General features: G+C 40.0%; 1 protein-coding gene across 1 annotated transcript in view; it reads right to left on the bottom strand.

Annotated features, from left to right (window-relative positions):
• Positions 1 to 414: 414 nt before the first annotated feature.
• Positions 415 to 18,519, bottom strand: part of DIRC2 (disrupted in renal carcinoma 2) — a gene marked incomplete at both ends in the record, with an annotated part of 29,949 nt that continues 11,844 nt past the window's right edge. Inside the window, 5 exons of the mRNA XM_009070358.1 lie at positions 415 to 542; positions 5,403 to 5,470; positions 6,085 to 6,193; positions 11,268 to 11,397; positions 16,919 to 17,187. Coding sequence (XP_009068606.1) covers positions 415 to 542; positions 5,403 to 5,470; positions 6,085 to 6,193; positions 11,268 to 11,397; positions 16,919 to 17,187 — 704 coding nt within the window. The remainder of the gene's footprint in view (positions 543 to 5,402; positions 5,471 to 6,084; positions 6,194 to 11,267; positions 11,398 to 16,918; positions 17,188 to 18,519) is intronic.

Here is an 18,519-nt window from a genome sequence, read left to right as displayed (position 1 = left end):
GGCTGGATGAGGTGTCCCTGCCCATGGGATAGGAGGCTGGGACTAGATTATCTGTAAGGTCCATTCCAACCCTTAAATTCCATGATTCTATGATTTCTCTTGGTTTATTTCTCACCCCTGATATACTTAAACACTCAAAACAGAAAAACACTTTGTCCCCAAATCAAATTACATGTGGATTCCATGTTCTCATTATTGCTTTAAGTATTTAATCTTTTAATGAAGTTATTCAAAGCTGGTAAATATATTTCATATTTAATATGTTTTCTAAACATTGGGGTTTTTCTCAATCTTGGTAAAACTACTGTATTACTAAAGATACCAAACCAGGTTATATGACAGTTCATTTAAGACTGCAAATATTTGCCTTCAATATCAATTATAAAGAATAGGAATTAAAATAATTGTCAATACCTGTGGTTAAAGGCAGATGAGTGACACTAGTTAGACAGGTGAGAGTGAACCAGGTTGATGCTAATGTTGCTCCAGATAAAAGCAGCAGCAGTATAAACTTCAGCATGCCCCTGATAAAATCTGCAAATCTAAAATAAAAGCACAGATCAGAGCAGTATGAATGCTGATTTTCATATTATTTAAATATGATGCTTGACAATTAATTCAGTATATTCTCATTAAACATTTCTACAGACTATAAAAACAATTTAAAAAGTTGTTTCTCATTTCCAGAAATAGAAAAAACCACGTTTTTATAGAATGGTGATAGTTCCAGCTGTCGAGATGAAGAGCCATGAATTTTTCAGCTGTCACGAGATAACAATCAAACCAGAACAATTCTCAAGGCATCAATTGAAAACACTTGGTATACAGGAAGGATTGTTTCTTCCTATCGCATTTGTTGGACACAATCTCACACCACTACTTCCATCACTGTTTTGCCAGCATTTGCCAGTCTCCCTTGGCAGACACAGTGCTCCATTAGCATATGAGGAGGCTGACACAACTCATTCAAGACATAGTTAAGTGTCAAGACTAATTTCTGTGGAAAATGACAAAACTCCAAATACCAGAATCATTAGATGAAGATGACAAGGAACAGCTTCTGAACCCTTGGATGCACTGGTGATGAAGCTCTTAGTGGCTTAGGCAGAGGAGGAACTCTTTACACATGAGGTCACCCTGACAGTGGCTGTTTTGAGTAGAAATGTTTACAGAAACAAAGAGCTTAGTGCGACTCCTCTCCTAGACATCCCCAGAAGTCCTTGGGCAGTCTGGCTGTTATTCAAAGAGAAATATGATCTTTATACCACCTGATGGTACAATTGCTTTTTTCGTCTTTTTTCCCTTTTTCTTTCAAGGAGACAGGATGCATTTGAGCAGCGCTCGCATGGTGTAATTATCAGTGCAACTGCTCTTTTCAAAAGGGATTTCAACCTAGATACTAAAAATGATATATTAGAAACGACAATGTCATTTATTCATGAGTAATTTTCTATAATCTCCTGCTTAGGAGATGTGATTTTGGGATGGATGGGTTAGGTAAGTATGTCTAAAGTATAACTTCTGCCCTCACAGCCTCCTACCTTGATTCAGCTAATGGTAGCACAATCCACCTAGGTTGGTCCATGATGAAATTTGTCTGTCCATCAGCTGTCTTCTCTGCCCTGACAAAGATCACCTTACAAGCAGGTACCTTATAGCTTATTTCATAAAACAGATAATGCTACCAACATTTTGAGAACTGAGAACCTCAGCTCCATACATACTCTAAGAGATGTAGGACTAATACAATCAAAGACCCCTCACCCTCCCAAACCAACTTCTTTTTTCTCTTATTTTGATTCTCCCTCTGCTTTAATTCCACACTGAATTTAGCAGTGAGTAATTCAATAAGCAGTAGTGGGAGATCAATGCTGCATATAATCTTAAATGTTTATGACTGCAGTGTTCAAGTGGCTTATGCATTCATCTCCAATAGCCAGAGGTCAGCTGCCACTGTTGGGTTTTTTCTGACAATCCAATCCAGCAATCAGGATCACTTCACTGGTTTGCCAGTTTCTTTAATTATTCTTTGGGATCACTAGGGTCACAATCAGCAATTTGAAATGCTTTGCAGAAGCACCTCAAAGTGCAAACTTTCATCTTCTTCCAGAGAGACTCCCCACTTTGCCTACTGTCAGACAATGTCACAACTCCCTGTCCTTACAGGGAAATGCAGTGATGTAGATCCAATCTAATGAGACACAGTGTGAGAAATATCAGCCTTCTGGGAGGGACATTCACAGGCAACATGTCTGGAGGTGATCACTAGGAGATGCTCTATCTCTATCCTACCACCAGGCATGTGTAGGGATAGGAGGATGATATGCATCTAAATCATTCACAACAGATAAGTGGAGAAAATATCTACCTTTACTGAGCAGCTGCAACTCTTTTAGACACAAAGATCCTCATCTGGGTAGCAGTGTGCTCCAAGGAGCTCTCAGATATCACAGGACTCCAAAAGGGTCAAATGTGCCCCAAAGGTAAAGGTTTATGCAGCTACTGAACACAGCCAGCAACGGAAATAATGGGGAAAAAATTACATAGCAACTTAAAGTGAACTTGGTAATTGAGGGACGACTTCTTGTCTGGTTACATGAGAATAAAGATGACTGTAAATCTACTCCACTCTTCAGAATACTTGTTTCAATCAAAAAAATGCAAGAAATCACTTTTACCCTCTGAACCCAGAATCTGTTTTCAAAATCCTCTGTTCTGTTTAAACCCTTCTTCATCACCCATTGTGTTAGGGGATGTCTGCAGCTGCTAAAAGAGTAGGCACAACAGGAGAGAAGGTGTATACTTACCCAGATATAGACCTCTGAGCCTACTGCTGGTAAGTCTCCAGCATCTCAGCAGGTGCAGCCCTAGGCTGCATCCTACAGTTAAAATCACAGACCTGCATTGCTGACAACACTGTCTGTTGCTAAGGAAATTATCACTATGCCATAGAGTTTCAGCATTTTTACTACCCTGCAGGTTAGAAGTGGGAAGAAAAACTGAGCTGCAGAGGACAAAACCTCAGAAGCATCTATGATCATTGGCAAATGTGGGGAAAAAAAATTGAAAAAAAAAATAATCTGAGAAAAGGGAATAGATTTATGTTTCCATGCAATGATATGAATGTCAGTCTTTTGACACTGCTTTTCTTCAAATCAGTAGCATTTGAAAGCTGCCAGCAAAGGGTACAGCACCTGCCAGCTGCCCAAGGTAGCCCAGGCTTTTCAATTATGAAAATGCATCACACAAATTAGCAAAACATCTAAGTTCATGGCTATCAGGACAGCAGTGGGTGGAGAGCAGGAGGATTTATGTATAATGCTAAGGAAAACTTGCACCATTTTGAAAATGAGATAGATAAACAAATTCCTAAACTGGGCATTACTTTAAATATAGATGATTTAACACCTACTGTGATGTGCCTGACCAAATGCTCCAGGACAATGCTCAGGTTGTTAAGGGTTCTAAATTATAGATCTGCATTGACAAAAATAGAAGGAGCAAATTCCTATACTGCACCTATTTGACAAATTAGCAGGGGAAAAAAAAAAGGGAAAAAACCCACCCCAAAACTAACAGCTTCATGAGAGGTGGTTAAGGGAGAGAGCTGCTTGCTCGGCAAATCACAGTTCTGACACTGAAATATATCAACTTGTCAGCTTTGACAAGAATCATTACTTAATTTTCCTAATTACAACTTTCAGCAGATTACAGTCAGACTCGTCATTGATTCAACCCTACACAGATAAATACTGAATAGGCCTAGGAGGGAGAGTCATCCATCAGGAGTGACAAATCACCTCCTCCCTCCCTTTCTGTATGCAAACCCTCCCATTTGAACTGTGTATCGCCCAAGTAAGAAAGATATATTTGGAGACAGACTGTTGGTATTTTTTAGATTTACTGAATGCCACAAAATACAGGTATTCAACAAGGTTTGAAATCAATTTTGAAGCAGTTAAAGAGACTGTCAGCATTTCATGAAACTTAACTGAGGCAATATATTAAATAAATTAATCTACCATAAAGATAGAGATTTGCATGTTGGCATTGAGTCAGCAGATTCTCTCCTAACAAAGTTAAGTGAGCTACTAAGGGTGCCCCTCTAACAGCTGAGATGTTGCAAATATGCTAGGGATTAAGTCATGATGGAAAAGATTAAACTGGCATGCTACCTGCTTCAGCATGCAACCTGCTATAGCATGTGTCATTTACAGCAGCTGGTTTTAAACATTTACTTCACTTACTGAGAAAACCTCGTATCTGAGCTGAGCCAGTCAAAATCAACTCTTTTTTTTCAGGCCATGAACTTTGTTTCGATAGATTAAGTCCTTTGGCCTACATCTGGACTGGATGGGAGAGAAGCTCTTGCTTCTTTTTCCTAGGTCAGGAGTTTTTTCCTCTCCCTGCTGCAGTTGCTAGGCAGCCTGCAAAATGTCAGGATGAGAAACCTCACATTTCTTTATGCATTGTGTACTCTGATGAAGCACAGACAGTGAAAAAAGAGAGTTTCAATTTCTATCCTAAAAAGATGACTCCCTGTGTCCACAATCCCTCAATGACTGCAACAATTACAGATCTCTGCACTTGCACTAAACTCTGCAGAGACTGGAACTGCAGAACTGGACTCGAAGGAGTGGACACAGAGAAGTCAGGACAAAGCTCAGATGCAAGTAGAACATATGACTGGTTTTAAGCAGTTTGATAAATTCACTGCTCAAGTATCTCCTGAAGGACTTTTTCTCCCTCCTCCCATCCCCTTTCCTAATTCCTTCTTCAATGAAGAAAAAGCAGGAGCCTTTTGGAAGGGCAATCCATTTCTTGCTGCATGATGGCCAGAGAGAGCTGTGTTTGGATTTATAAAGAGCATAGATACACCCATACTGTAGCCCATAGGAGCACAGCAAGAAATAGGCTATACAGGAATTCAGCAATATGGCCAAAATGGTCCCAGACTAATTTCTCTGTGGAGGAACATAACATTATTGTGGGTAGGCTGCCTGTGCAATATTCCCTATATCCCTTTGGGAATCAGTATACCCAAAAGTGTTGATGGAAGAAGACAGGCATTAATTTCTTCAATGCTTTCCAAATGTGCTACAACAGGTTCTCCCTCATGACAGGCAGCTGAATTCACAAGAGCTGTGTTTAAAAGCAGCATACAGGAAGTCTTTGTCAGGAGTAACACTCTGACTTGCCAAGTTCAGGTGGAGTTCTCAATCCCCAGCAGCCACTAACATGGTACAAATTATTGCTCCACAAGAAACACACCATAACCCCAGAATGCGTTTTCCATTTCAAGTTTCGAGAAGATGAGAGAAAACAAGTTATGCTATTAAGAGGATAAGCTAAATGAGAATTCACAGTTAAAGAAATGGGGAAGGACCTGTAATTATTCCTACCTTGCCATTGCTATGCCAACAACACAACCTCCAACTATAGACCAAAATCCAATCCAGCCTGCATCCACCTGACAGGAAAAAGAAAACAAAACAAAACATAGAGAAATGTGTTAAAGCTGAGAAAATACAATGAGGTTACTTTCAAAACAAATGGTGTGCTGGAGCTGCAAACTGCTAACAGCCCCTGACAACAATCTGAAGCTTTTTCTAGGAAAGGAAATAAATTCACTACAAGAAAGTATGACTAAGTACTCTATGCCCTAAATGTGACCTCTCTTTATAGAATCTGAGTAATGTCCTCTGTTTTTTTCTAATACTCTCTCAAAAGCTTAGAAATCATCTTCTCCCCACTTCATCTTTTGCACAGGGCACACATTATTTTCTTTCACTAAAGGTGCAGCAGCCAACAATACTCCCATTTGTTTACCTGCCTCCTCCTTCTTGTCAAAAGGTGTGTACAGTTCTGAAAACACTCACCACTGATGGAGAGTCAGTGGGGGAATTGTGACAGTTCCGGATGCCAAAGCTACAGCTCATTTTGTTCAAAATTTCAAGCAGAAAAGTGGTCCATAAGTACTAATAACAGCTTACACATAAAAACCTGGTAAAACTGTACGCTATTACAAAATACAAACTTGCCACTTAAAAAACAGCTGATGAGTATCAGTCAGGAGATACTTACTTGGCTCACATGCACAGGTGTTAATATCAAATCCAGAACACCAGACCAGCCAGAGAAAACACCCAGTGGTATGGCATAGGCTAAAGCAATCATCAAGAATCGGAAATTGCTGTGAAGACAAAACATTGCAATTAGCTGCTGCTTGTATTAGAAATTACACTAAGATTAGCTAGTAGAGGAAATGACACCCTAGATTCTATATTCTGCCCATCAAGAAAAATAGCAAAGGTCTGAAGGAGGAGTGAGCCAGGAAAAAGAAGAAAGGCATCCGGCCATGTCACTGAAATTCCAGTGGCTGATATGTTACTGCCTTAGCACTGTGATAATAGAAAAAGCCAGTCTTTCCATAGTTCAGAGACTTCTGGAACATGCTGGGCTCATGTGTTTCTCATTTCTGCAAGCAATTCTTCCATGTATTTGCATGGGCAGCCTACTTAGCCTAAGTGTATGTTAAGAATAATAAGCACTAATTTAAATGATGAAAAGCAAATTTCAAGAATAAAATCAGATAATCACGCCTCCTGAACTGGAATTTCAAAAGAAAAATAAAGGAAACCCAAACCTGTTTTACTTCTCTTTATTTTGGTGAAAGGCAGGGAGAGCTCTGGAAATGAGATGGGTACAGTTGCACGAGTGGAAAATTTTGACAATTTGAACAGGCAAAAAACAGAGAGAAGTATAATATTGTGCTCTAAATAGCTGATGTGTTTGCTTTTTCCCCCCAATTAAAATTTTTCAACCTTTAGTATTCAGTGAAGGTGAAGCAGTCAAAGCTGTGTCATCATCTTCGTAGCACATCGCTAAACAGGAGTTGGCAGACAAATGCCACCAACAACTTCCCCCACCCACTGTAAATGAAAGCAAATGTGAAATCTTTGCTAAGAGACATCCAACTTTTCCTCAAAAATGTTTCAATTTGGGAAGAAAATCAGAAAATATACTTCAGACTCTGCAACAATGATATTTTAAAGTGAAGAGATTTTTACAGTGATTCCAAGGTCAGTTATCCCATGGGTTATCTGTGTAACCACAAAATGTGGCTCCCTCCAATCCCAAACAATTTACATAAAATTGATCCCCATCAGTACCAGTTCCTTGGCATGCAGTGGCAATTTGATAGCACGCAGCTAGGAAAGCCAAGAGGGAGAGAACGAGATTCAAATATTCTCCAAAACATTCAGAGGTTTGCAGCTTATGCTGCTTTACTCCCCTAGATGATCCACACACAGCACACCAGCCAGTGCTTCTTTGCACTGTTCTTTTTCACACATCCTCTTCTTGAATAATACATTTCCATCACATGAACATAGCCTCCTCTTTCAATATCATTTGTGTCAGATTTATGTTTTAGTGCGAAGAAAAACAACTCCCAAACTTTCAGCTCTTCTCCACATTAGTTATATTTCTCTGAATCTTACTGTCTGCCTGACTTTTTTTCTCTCTTAAGAACGCCCTAGTCTTATCCTAGTCTGTCTTGTATCACCTTGGCATCTGATACTATTTAACACTATCCATGTGAAAGGCAATTCACATCTGTAGAATAAAATAAAAAGGAATTTTGCATGGACAATAACCATGTTGGAGGTTGCAAAGCAGGAACAAGTCCGAATGCAGTCTTCCAAAACAACACTTGCTGAATATTCCAAATTTTTGGCTATCTGAACTTCATCTTCACTTAAAAGCCACTTTTGAGGGGGCGAGCACCTTGTGATTTAATTGACCAAAATCTCCTGTGGTGTATTTGTCATCTGTAACGCAAGCAGAGATAGACTGTCATGTGAGATAGCTGCTGTGTGCCACGTCCAACTCCTAGTACCAATACCAGAGAACCAGCTCTGCATCACAACACCTCAAGTGGCAGAGGCTGCCACTGCCTAGTCTCCAGTATAAGCAGTGATAAAGTGGCACTGACCACCAGATGTCATTCTGCCCCGGTCCAGAAATAGCTAGTGCTGGCTACATTAAGTCCTAAAGCTATTTGAAACATACATCTTCAGGAGCAGCTCCACTTTTCATGGCTCCAGTCACTTGTATTTGTTTTTGCAATTTTGCAATTGCTTCACTGAAAATAGAAAAATGTGCTGTCTGTCACACCATCAGTTGCTGAACACACACTGTTTTCCATCCTATCAGCCCTTATGACGCGATATCAGCATTAGCCTCTCTGTTAAACTATTCTGCTGGAATACAAATTGATTTTTCCTTCTGTGTTTTCTTCAGAAACCTATCTAATGCCACGAGAATCTTTAAGACAGGCTGGTTCAGAGGGGAGCCCAGTCAAAGTCAGTCATCATTTGCAGAACGACTTTGACAGTGCCTATTAACATCAGGCATGCTATGAGCAGTTTCCATTACTGGATGGAGATGTCATGAAAATTTCATTAAAGAAATAATTATTCATAAAAACCCTGTTACAAAATTTCAAAACTGTTTACATAGCCTCTTGAAAATATAAAAAGCACATAATTGGCTAAATGTAACTAATTACTTAAAAGCAAAATTCACAACAAGTTTTCTTAGTTCAGATTTTAAGACTTATCAACTATTTATTCGTATTGGGATTTTTTCCATTGAAGTTTGTGGCATATTCTGAACTGAGGGGGGAAAAAAAGTTATTTGCTTCACCCAAGAAACTGAAAAAGGGCACCAAACTTCTAATGGAAATTCAAAGTACACCTGTCATAGTTTGTGATAGACTGCTAAAAGATTTGGGCTGAGCTCCCAAACCATGACTAATCTGTCGTCTCCCACTGCAGGCTGAGAGAGTTGTCTCAAGAGATAACCAGAGATCAGCTAATTGTTACAATCTGTCAGAAGCAGGAATCCTCCAAATTGGGAAGAAGAATCAAATTCCTCAGCAAGTCCCCAAAAAACAGCCTACAGGGATGGCTGACCTCTGTGGATGGTACAATACAACTCTGCAAGAAGCAGCTTGTGTGGGATGACTGCTCAAGGACCTGAAGTCATGAGGGAGTGTGGGAGTTGCAAGGATGTGATAGATCCCTTTGGTGTCCAAGGAAGAAAGGTCAATGTCTTCAATGGTACAGCTATGCTACATTGCTTTATTCTGAAGTAACAGAACTGCAGCTTGAGGGAGAGAAGAGGGAAATGATGAACATCTCAATTCTAATGAATGTTTTCGGTGCAGCCCACCAGCCCATACACATCCTAAATTCTTTACACACAGTTCTTATGCCAGAGGATAAGTAAACAAAAAGGGGAAATAATAATTTCCTGGTACTCATCTGCTGGTTACCTTCAGTCTACACCACTAAGTCAAAAGAAAGGCTCTCTGAGCCAAGAATTATGAAGCCTAGATTAGGCAGGCGACAGAGCTTAGAAGCCTAATGTACCAGATGATGGATTCCTCTTGAAGCATGGCAGATACCATTTTCTTTTATAAAATCCCCTTGGTTGATGGATTATTGCTGAAAGGTACCCCAAGATAAGTGGGCTTAATGATGAACTGTTGATTGTTTCATGTACAGAGGAATGAAGAAGTGCCTTTGATAAAGGGTAGCATGCAAGAATGCATAAAGACCAGAGGGAAGGGAGGTCTAATAACCTACCTATACACATTTGTAAAAAACTCTCGTGGTTCTTGCAGACACTATAAACTATGCTTGTTATTTAAGAGTCCAGTTTGTTTTCTTAAGTTTAATTGACTGTGAATAGTAAGCCAGCTTTGCTGTTTACCTCCTGACCTTACCAGTATCTCAGGTCCACTGTTTACAACACTTTGAAGGTGGAATCTAACGGTTACAGAACTCCCAAATGGAGCGCTGTCAACAAAAATTTTATATTTCACCTGCAGAGTCAGTTGCTGTTTGGATTTCTGTGCAACAGCAACATTTTTACAACACAGCCCTCAGGCAGGGTCTAACTGCACATCAGCTTGGGTGCATAACAGCATTGTTGTGTGTGCTAAGTGTCCTTAGGGGAATTGCTATTTTTTAATATCCTCAGTAGGTCACTTTCCAGACTAACCAGACAGCTATACTCACACCTTCTCCCCACTGCCAGCTTGCCCCAAGATGAACACATAGGATTAAGCATCTTGCCAACTACTGACTCCCCCAAAATAAAAAAGCAAGCCTCCAACAACAAAAGTAAAAAACAACCCAATGACAACAAGGGATGAGTTGTTTGTTAGGCCTCTAAATGCACTTATTGAAAGTACAGGCCACAGTAGGTCTGTAATAACTAAATGTCTAAAGCTCCACAATTATCAAGTTTCAAGCAGCCCTTTGTATGCAGATTCAGCTCCTACCACTACATCACTCAGCAAAAAATTACAGGAAGAGTCTGAAGGGCCCAGTGAAGTTAGCAACACTCCCTATCATGGGAGCAGTTCTTTGCCTCAGAAGGTTCATCTGTGCTGTATCACATACAGGGCACTGGCCTTCACAGTAATTCACCTTTAGTATTACTGTTGCTTTAGCTCCTCCTCTGAAATCACACTCCCATTGTACAAGACACTACAAACTCTGGGGGAAAGTGAGACTGTCTTATCAAAAAGGCCCAAGTGGGAGAAGTCGCAAAGTTGGAGATGTCACTTTGTTTATAACTCTTTTCTTTCTTTTAAACATAAAAATTTAAAGGAAGCTTACTCACCTTTGAACCTGTCCAGAAACACACCTGAGACACATTTCCTATTCCCACTTCATATTTTAGTATACAAGTAATGAGATTTAATAGAGCATATAATGGCTTCAGATAGTTCATTCATTGCTTCCATGGCTGAATGAAAGCAGCTGAACAATCATTCAAATAACAAGCAAACCTCAAATTCATTCCAATATAATAAGCACAGACAAAAGTTGCTTATTAGTTGGTTTTGCCCAGTGTTGTTCATTGTTATCTCACAGCACTGTCAACGATCTTGTACAACCTAATGTAACAGAAGCATTGCATGAGAAAAGCTGTGCTAACAGGATGACTAAAGCAGTGTTGGTGCTGAAGGACTTCGGTGTGAAGGCTTGAGATATACCCAGTGATTTAAAATTTAATGTCTGCTTTTTAGCAGTTAGCATCCTTTTATGTCTCACCATGAATATTTAATTTTATTTTGTTTAAAAGCACTACAAACCAACTTGTTTGCTCAATGAGAAGATTAAGGCACACTTGGCTTTATTTATTTAGGTGCTGATCTGCTTTGACGTGGAAACCAAATGAAGTCCTACCTTAAGAGTCTGCAAAAACTTCTCCTGTAGCTGAGTCGTTGACTCGCTGCAGCCACGCTGGGAGGGAATGGAGGGCGTGAGGGGAAATAGGCCAACGCTGCGGAAAATATCAGGGAAACCATTCCAAATTCTAAACGAGGGCAAAGAGAAACAAAACCGAGAGCAGATGTTAGCACTGAAAGACTTATTTTGGAACAGTGCTGTTATCAGCCCCTGAGACATAAATCCCACCCCAAGTGCTTTACTGCCCCTGACAATAGAACTCTGTAACTTGAAGGAGAATTTCTTCTTTCCTTCCCCAAGCAAGATTTCAAATTGAGATGGAGAATCAGTGACACTGGCAGTCCATTCCAGCTCACACACAGGGAACTCAGTGAAGCAAAAGGAAAGCTTTGCTTTTTCTCTTTAGGGAGAACTGCAATATGAACATTTGGCCATGTTTCCTCATGATGAAGTAATGCAGTGCAGGTAACAGTGTGCTACAGCCTTTAAACAGATGGGACTGGGGAAGCCCCAGGGCTTGGAATGACAATTACTCATTGCACAAGACGATGAAGGCAAATGAAAGGTCAAGCAAGGTAGCAGGTCGGACACAAACAGTATTATGTGGCAACAGAATATAACGAGAAAAGTGTAGGAGCAGACACGACTCAGGAATAGAGAAAGTATGGGTAAGAGGGAGGAAAATGAAAGAACACAGCTGTTTGCAGATGCTCATCCTGTTCAGCAGCAGGTATTCCAAATCTTTGAAAAATTTCATAGCAGAAGTTTGGACCTGAGCTTGAAAAGTGTTGAGCTCTTCACAGAAAAGACTCAGTAAGTCCCATGAGCAGACATCCTGAGGAAAAACAACTCTACCCACAGTCAGCCTAAATAATTTGTTTTACAGGCCTTTTACAATGTATATCATGTTCTCCACAGTCCTCGATCCCAGTATTTCTCCTATCCCCTTTGAAAACATGATTCTTTGCTGCTGGAGAGAGAAATGTATAGCTGAAGTGTGTTATCTTAAAAGAACCTGTGATCTTGTAACAAAGAAGTGTTCCCTGACACCACAAATAAATTCCAGCAGAGCTGGATACTCAACTGCGTTCATTTTCTTTTTTCTTCTCTTTTTTAATAAATCAATATGAACATGGCACACTGCCAGGTCTTCTGCTAAACTAAAAGAAAATAAATTTAGGAAACTGAAAAGTAAATAACAGTCAGTGTCTAAATGAATCAGCTGGAGATGGGGAAGGAAAATGAATGCTTCTATTCGGTACATGGGAGAAAAGCCTACACTAAATTTCCTTTGAAGGCATACCAGGAACACGATGATGCTATTCTTCAGGATCAAATGCTAAAGGATTCATTTTGAATTATGTGGTGTCTCTTTTCCTGCTGCAGTCTAACTGCATGTTTTGAGGGCCAAGGGCACTCTAATTAGGCCTTCTGACTATCACTTCTGCTCTCCAGAAAATAAATTAATTTCTCTCTTTGTGTATATTGCTTTTGAGGCCATGAGCAGTGAATAAAGAACTGACTATAACTGATCATTCCAGAACTAAGAAAGGGATGAGATGCTTTGTCACTACAGGATGATACAACTCAGCTATTTAGTAAAAGCTGTTCATCTCCTGCTTCTAGATCTACATATAGGTTTAGAGGTATACACACGTACATGCATGCACACCTTTTAATCATATATTAAAGGAACATTTCAGACTGCAGACAGGTATGGCCAACAAGAAAGGGGTCACACAAACCCGTAAAATTTTGTCCAAGGTAGTTATTATTTTACTTTGTTATACTGCAGTGCTACAAGGGGAAAGGGCCAGGTCTTTTCCTGAAGAATGTAAACCACATATATAATCTTTTTCAGTCATAGCAATATTTTATACCAGGTGACCGTCTGGGGCCTCATCTACATGCTGTCTCAAGATTTCTGCCAGTCAAATTGCTGCAGTAGGAGCAGTATAGTAACACTACTTCTTTTTTAATTATTAAATTCAGCATGCTGTCCTTGTAATACCTTCTTGCAACTCTTTAATGTTTCCCAGTGTCACACTTTCCAGGCTAACAAATTTTCCTGGCTAGCGCTGCCCTCATGCACAAAAGAAAAGTGCAGAATTCACTTTGGAAACTAAAGCAGCTCCCTCTATTGAAGAATTACAAGTCTTGAGTGTCATCTTGGCTTTGTGTATCACGTTTAGACCTCTATCAAAAGTCTGCCAAACACATCCTATTTCTTACATATTGAATTCCTTCCTCATTAAGAAACTCATACCTTTATCTCCATCATCATTTACTCTACCAGACTAGAGAAAGAGAAATACAATCTAAAATTTGTCCTTGGAATGTAAGTAGGGAGTAAAAGCAAGCAAAAGAAAGGTAAGAAATAGGTCAATGTTGAGACCAGGGGAGCTGCAGTCACAGCTCTTCCACAGGAGCTACTGACTTCTCAACAGTGCAATGAATGCAACAAAGGACTTGGAATTGGCCAAGTCATAAATTAGTGTGCAGAAATATGGCCATGGATATCTTTCGTTGAGGAGTGAACCCTGAATGATGCATGAAAGCTGGGTACTATGCCATAGTGACCTGTGACTGTCAAAGTGGAGTGTTGCCTGCATCTCAGCCTAGAAAGCCGGCACCCTGCTGCTTGTGTAAACCCCAAATGGAAAAAGAGGTTTATCAGAGACACAAGCCTCCTTGACATAAGCCTTTTTCCTTTAGATAAGCTACTTGCAGCACAAAAACCTACCCAAGCCGAGAAACTCTTCCCCTCACCTTGCTCTGAAATGCACAGGGGCCATGAGGGCCCTTTACAGGCATGCACACATTTAGTTTTTTTAACAAATAACGATTTCACATTGATATTTAGGAAAGCACAAGGCTAAAAGCTCTGGCTGCAGTCCAGAATAATTCAAGCTTCCTTATGCAATTCAGGTAATACAATTCAATGCTGATTTGCTACATCTGTACTATTTGAGCTGTGAACCAGAATGTGCAGCGACACAGATGACACAGAAAGAGGCTGTGGTAATTCAGCTGAGCTCTTAGTCTGCATTCGAGATAAAGGAACAGCAATTTATTAAAACACAGAAGAGACTGGAGTTAACAGAGCAATTTTGGAATGGGTTTATAAGCAATTGCTTCGTAATCATATTTGAGGTTAAGTCCTTGGAAAATTTGCACACTCTTGGCACACTACTGATCCCAAGTTAACAATTCACATCATTACTGTCTTTTAAAAGACATCATCTAACTTTTTGGAGGCTGCTTATCTAATGCTACCTCACACCAAAGCAACAAGCTCCATCATAAGCACAACCCCATTACGAATGCAGTGTTTATCCTGTGAAACTGGCTTTCCCCTAGTATTTGAAAGGAGAAGTCATACCAAGCCTGACCAGACTTCCTAAAGAAGTAGGGAAGTGGGATATTTGGGTCCAGCTCCTTGTTCTGTTACGTTCTTCAAAACCTTTACTAGTAATCCGTGAAGTCAATTTGAGCCTAGTTTTCTGCCCAGCTGATTAAGGGGACAGATAGTACGCTAACACACCTCACACCTACCGAGGATTTTTTGGCTCACAGCTGAACAGAACTGTCTGTACACTACCACAAGGCAGTTGTCCACTACAAGGCAGCCTTCCTTCTATGCCTGGAACCCATCTGGCACAAGAGACCACAGGGGAGGTAGTCAGCAGGGATCTCATGCTTTCAGCTCTCCAGGGAAACAGGGCTGAGATGAGACAGGCCAAATTCCATGAGGGATTCAAAGCAACCTCCTCTTTGACAGTCTTGCCAATTTAAAACCAGTTGAAGGTTTTGCTACCATCACTGTGATTCACTCCAGGCCTCTAACATTGATGAACCAGCTCTTTGTTGTTGCTGGAACAGCTAAAGGGGTTGCAACTCCTGAAAAGATGCACCTCAGAAGACACAAACACAAGCATGAAGAAACTACCTCTGTTCAAAGCACTTTCAAATACTAAGTGAGAACTACAGATGCCCCACAAAACACAATTCATAGTAAGCTACTGTAGGACCATTTCATCCTGAAACCAGTGACCCCAAACAGCTCTGTGGGTGCTCCTAAACCCTTGCCAGCTCAGGAAGGCAGAAAGAGACATGCTGAGACATGGGGGAGGCAAGACACACCTGAACCTTGGAGGCAAGCAAGATCCATCCCTACTTCTGAAGAAAAAGCTTAGGAAAATGTCCCAAAAGAGAAGAGAACGTGAATCTAATCACATGCTGCTGAAAGTAACATTTCTAGCACTGCCAGACTCAAAACAGTGGTTTCAAGCTCAAAACATACTTCCTTTAGGCAGATGAATTCTCTCTCCATGGAAAATCCAGAGAGGGAGAGCCAAAGTATTTCCTTAATTGCTGATTTTCCTACCCCTACCTACTGCTCCTCAGGACAAAACCTGACTTGCTTTCATTTTTGCTTCTTTCACCTGCCATGAGATTTTTGGAGTCTAACACCTTATTCAGTTGTGAGAAAAGCCTAATCAAACCTGAATGTCCTTGTTTTTCCAATACATTTAAGTCCAGTAAAAACTAGGTTACTCAAAAATACTTGCTGAAATAGTGATTCAGCTTCTATTTTACACTTTCTTTAAAATGAACAGTAAAGTGGTCCTCACCCAACAGGAATATTAACTCAATAAAATTTCCATAAGAATAACATCCAGGAATAAATGATCACAAACAGCTAACTCAGCCCCATAAACTTCCATATAAACTGTAGTTTATATGGAACACTTAGGGCTAACTCCTGGCTATATTTCAGAGGGTGGAATTTTAAGGGGGGAAATCCCAATCAAACATGCGACTGCCATGACTTGACAAAGAGTTGAGTTGCTCTTAATGTTCTACCAATTTATACCCACTAAGAATCAGAATGTGGACTCTTAAGCCACTTAAACATTTCTTTTTCCTTAGAGTTCGCTGCTAATTTTTATAAGTCACACAAAGAGCTGCAGAAGCCATTGCAAGAAAAAGAGCAAGGACATAAAATCCAAGTTATATCAGGTAAATTTTATATCAGTGGTTTTTTTATACTCAGCTGTTGTCACTTCATTGGAATTGCTCACCAATAAGAATTATGTGAGTTTACTTAAAACCAAAATCTATTGCATTTTAATTTCAGTGTTAGATTTTTAAATAATAATAATAATCTAACCACATTTGAAAGGCAAGTGCAAGTCATAAATTAAGGCTGATTTAGTGCAGGAAACAGTTTAATGCTAAAAGACTATTGGATTTCCATCCTTACGGAAACAATAGAAAAATCCCAACCTGTCATGGACACACATTTTTTATGAAAATTCAATAAGCAAAAAACAGTTTGGAAGCTCAGGGAAAGTCTAAGCTCTCCGAGAAGACATTTCTCCCAAGATCAGCCAATACAAACATCTGAAATAATTCCTTTGGAGTCAGTCTGTACAAAAGGCTATTCTAAAATCTTTCCTACACAAAAGGGGAAAAAAATAACCCTTCTGATGGTACAATATGTTACCACTTAACTATTTTCCCTCAGTCAGAAACTGGTTCCTGTGCAAACCAGCCACTAGAGGGTAGTGGTTCACAAGTACCAAACAGACATTTTTCTATATTTTTTTCTTATTTCCTCTTAAATTTTCATTTTTGAACCACACCTGCATACAGCACAGCCTCGATGCGGTCCTTGATGTGCTCAGTGCTGCTCTGTGACAGCAGTGGGCCATGAGCTGTCCCGTTAGGAGATGGCACCACAAGAGGCCCCACCAGGAAGGCTCCAGCACAGCCAAGGTAGTTGAGCAGGGATGCGATGGCTGTCGCTGTGGCTCGTTCATCCGGAGAAAACCAGGTCGTGGACAGAAATGGTGCCGCGTTCATCACAGTTGGCCCTGCCAAGCCATTTAACAGCTGCCCTCCGTGAATCAGCCTGCAAGAGAGAATAGACCACAGCCATTTGGATGACAATTGCTTGCCTTTTTTTTTTAAATTAAACAGGCATGTGAGATATTGAGCACTGGAGATAGAGCGACTGCACAAAGAAATGAAATTCCTCTGCAAAAAAGGGATATTCTATACACTAAAAGAAGCCCAATTAGATTGATTTAAAGAATCAGGTCTCATTACCTCAGATAAATGGAGAAGCAAATGTTCTCTTCAAAGCAGCAAAGGAAAAGGGAATAAAAGGGACTTCCTTTGCAGCAAAAAGGTACCATGATAGGACATAAAAGTAGAAAAGATGTAGTAGCAGAAAAAGCTTTAAATTACAAACGTCATAAACCTGACCCCTTGCCTGCATAAATCCCAACAGAAGATTTAAATTAGTTATGGCAGATCCAAAATCGAAACACTGCAGCGAAATACTCTGCATATTTTTTCACTGCATTATTTATTTTTATTTACACACTCAGATGAGCTCTCTGTGCCTACAGATGAGGAGGCTGGGCTGTTAGGGTTTCCAAGAGAATCGTCTTCTCCAGCAATCTGGCCATTCTCAACATGCTGTTGAAACAGCCAAGCAAACCCAGATTTTTCTCGTTTTTCACACTCATTGGGATTTAACAGATAAGGCTGGTGACAGAACGGAGATAGTACTTCCAAGCAGTGAAGTCTCTGCAAAGTTGGCTTAATATTAGTACAATGAGCACATGTAGAAAGGACCTTTTGAAGGCTCTCCTACACGTGGAAGTCAGCCAGAAATCTCCCACTTTGACTTTTCCAAAAAGTGATCAGCTGTGAAAGGCAAAGGGACTTTGGAATTTATATAAGATCTTCATGTCTAAAAAACAGCTAGAGAGTCAAATGAGACATTGCAGCCCTCCAAAGTAGATTGATTCACTGTGCAGTAAAATGGTGGCACATGATATTTTTCAGTGGGTGGTGCTTTTCTAACCATTGCAGGAACTCAGTGTTATTGCTGCAAGACTTGAGTTGTCAGACATAAAAGCTACAGCCTAAAAATGGGGAAACATAAGTCAGCATTTAGGCAATGTTTCAAGCCACAAATGGCTGGATAGCACACAGTGCAGCAGGAGTTTTTTAAGGCACCCGAAGGAAGAAAATATGTAAAAGAAATGCCGACAGACTCTTTATCAAATTAACCAGCTAGATTGCAGTAAAAATTAATTGATGCTACTAATTTTCAGTGGATTAGAAACTGAACTTTTAAACAAATTTTGTAAAAAATATACAGTAAAAAAAGAGCTATTATGTATCATCTGAAGGAAATACTTTCTGAGCTGTGACAGAAGTAATATCCACT

This window comes from Acanthisitta chloris, unplaced genomic scaffold (assembly GCF_000695815.1).
Source record: "Acanthisitta chloris isolate BGI_N310 unplaced genomic scaffold, ASM69581v1 scaffold45472, whole genome shotgun sequence".
Taxonomy (NCBI): Eukaryota; Metazoa; Chordata; class Aves; order Passeriformes; family Acanthisittidae; genus Acanthisitta; species Acanthisitta chloris.
The sequence above is the reverse complement of the archived record's forward strand: the minus strand, read 5'-3'. Positions and strand labels throughout refer to the sequence as shown.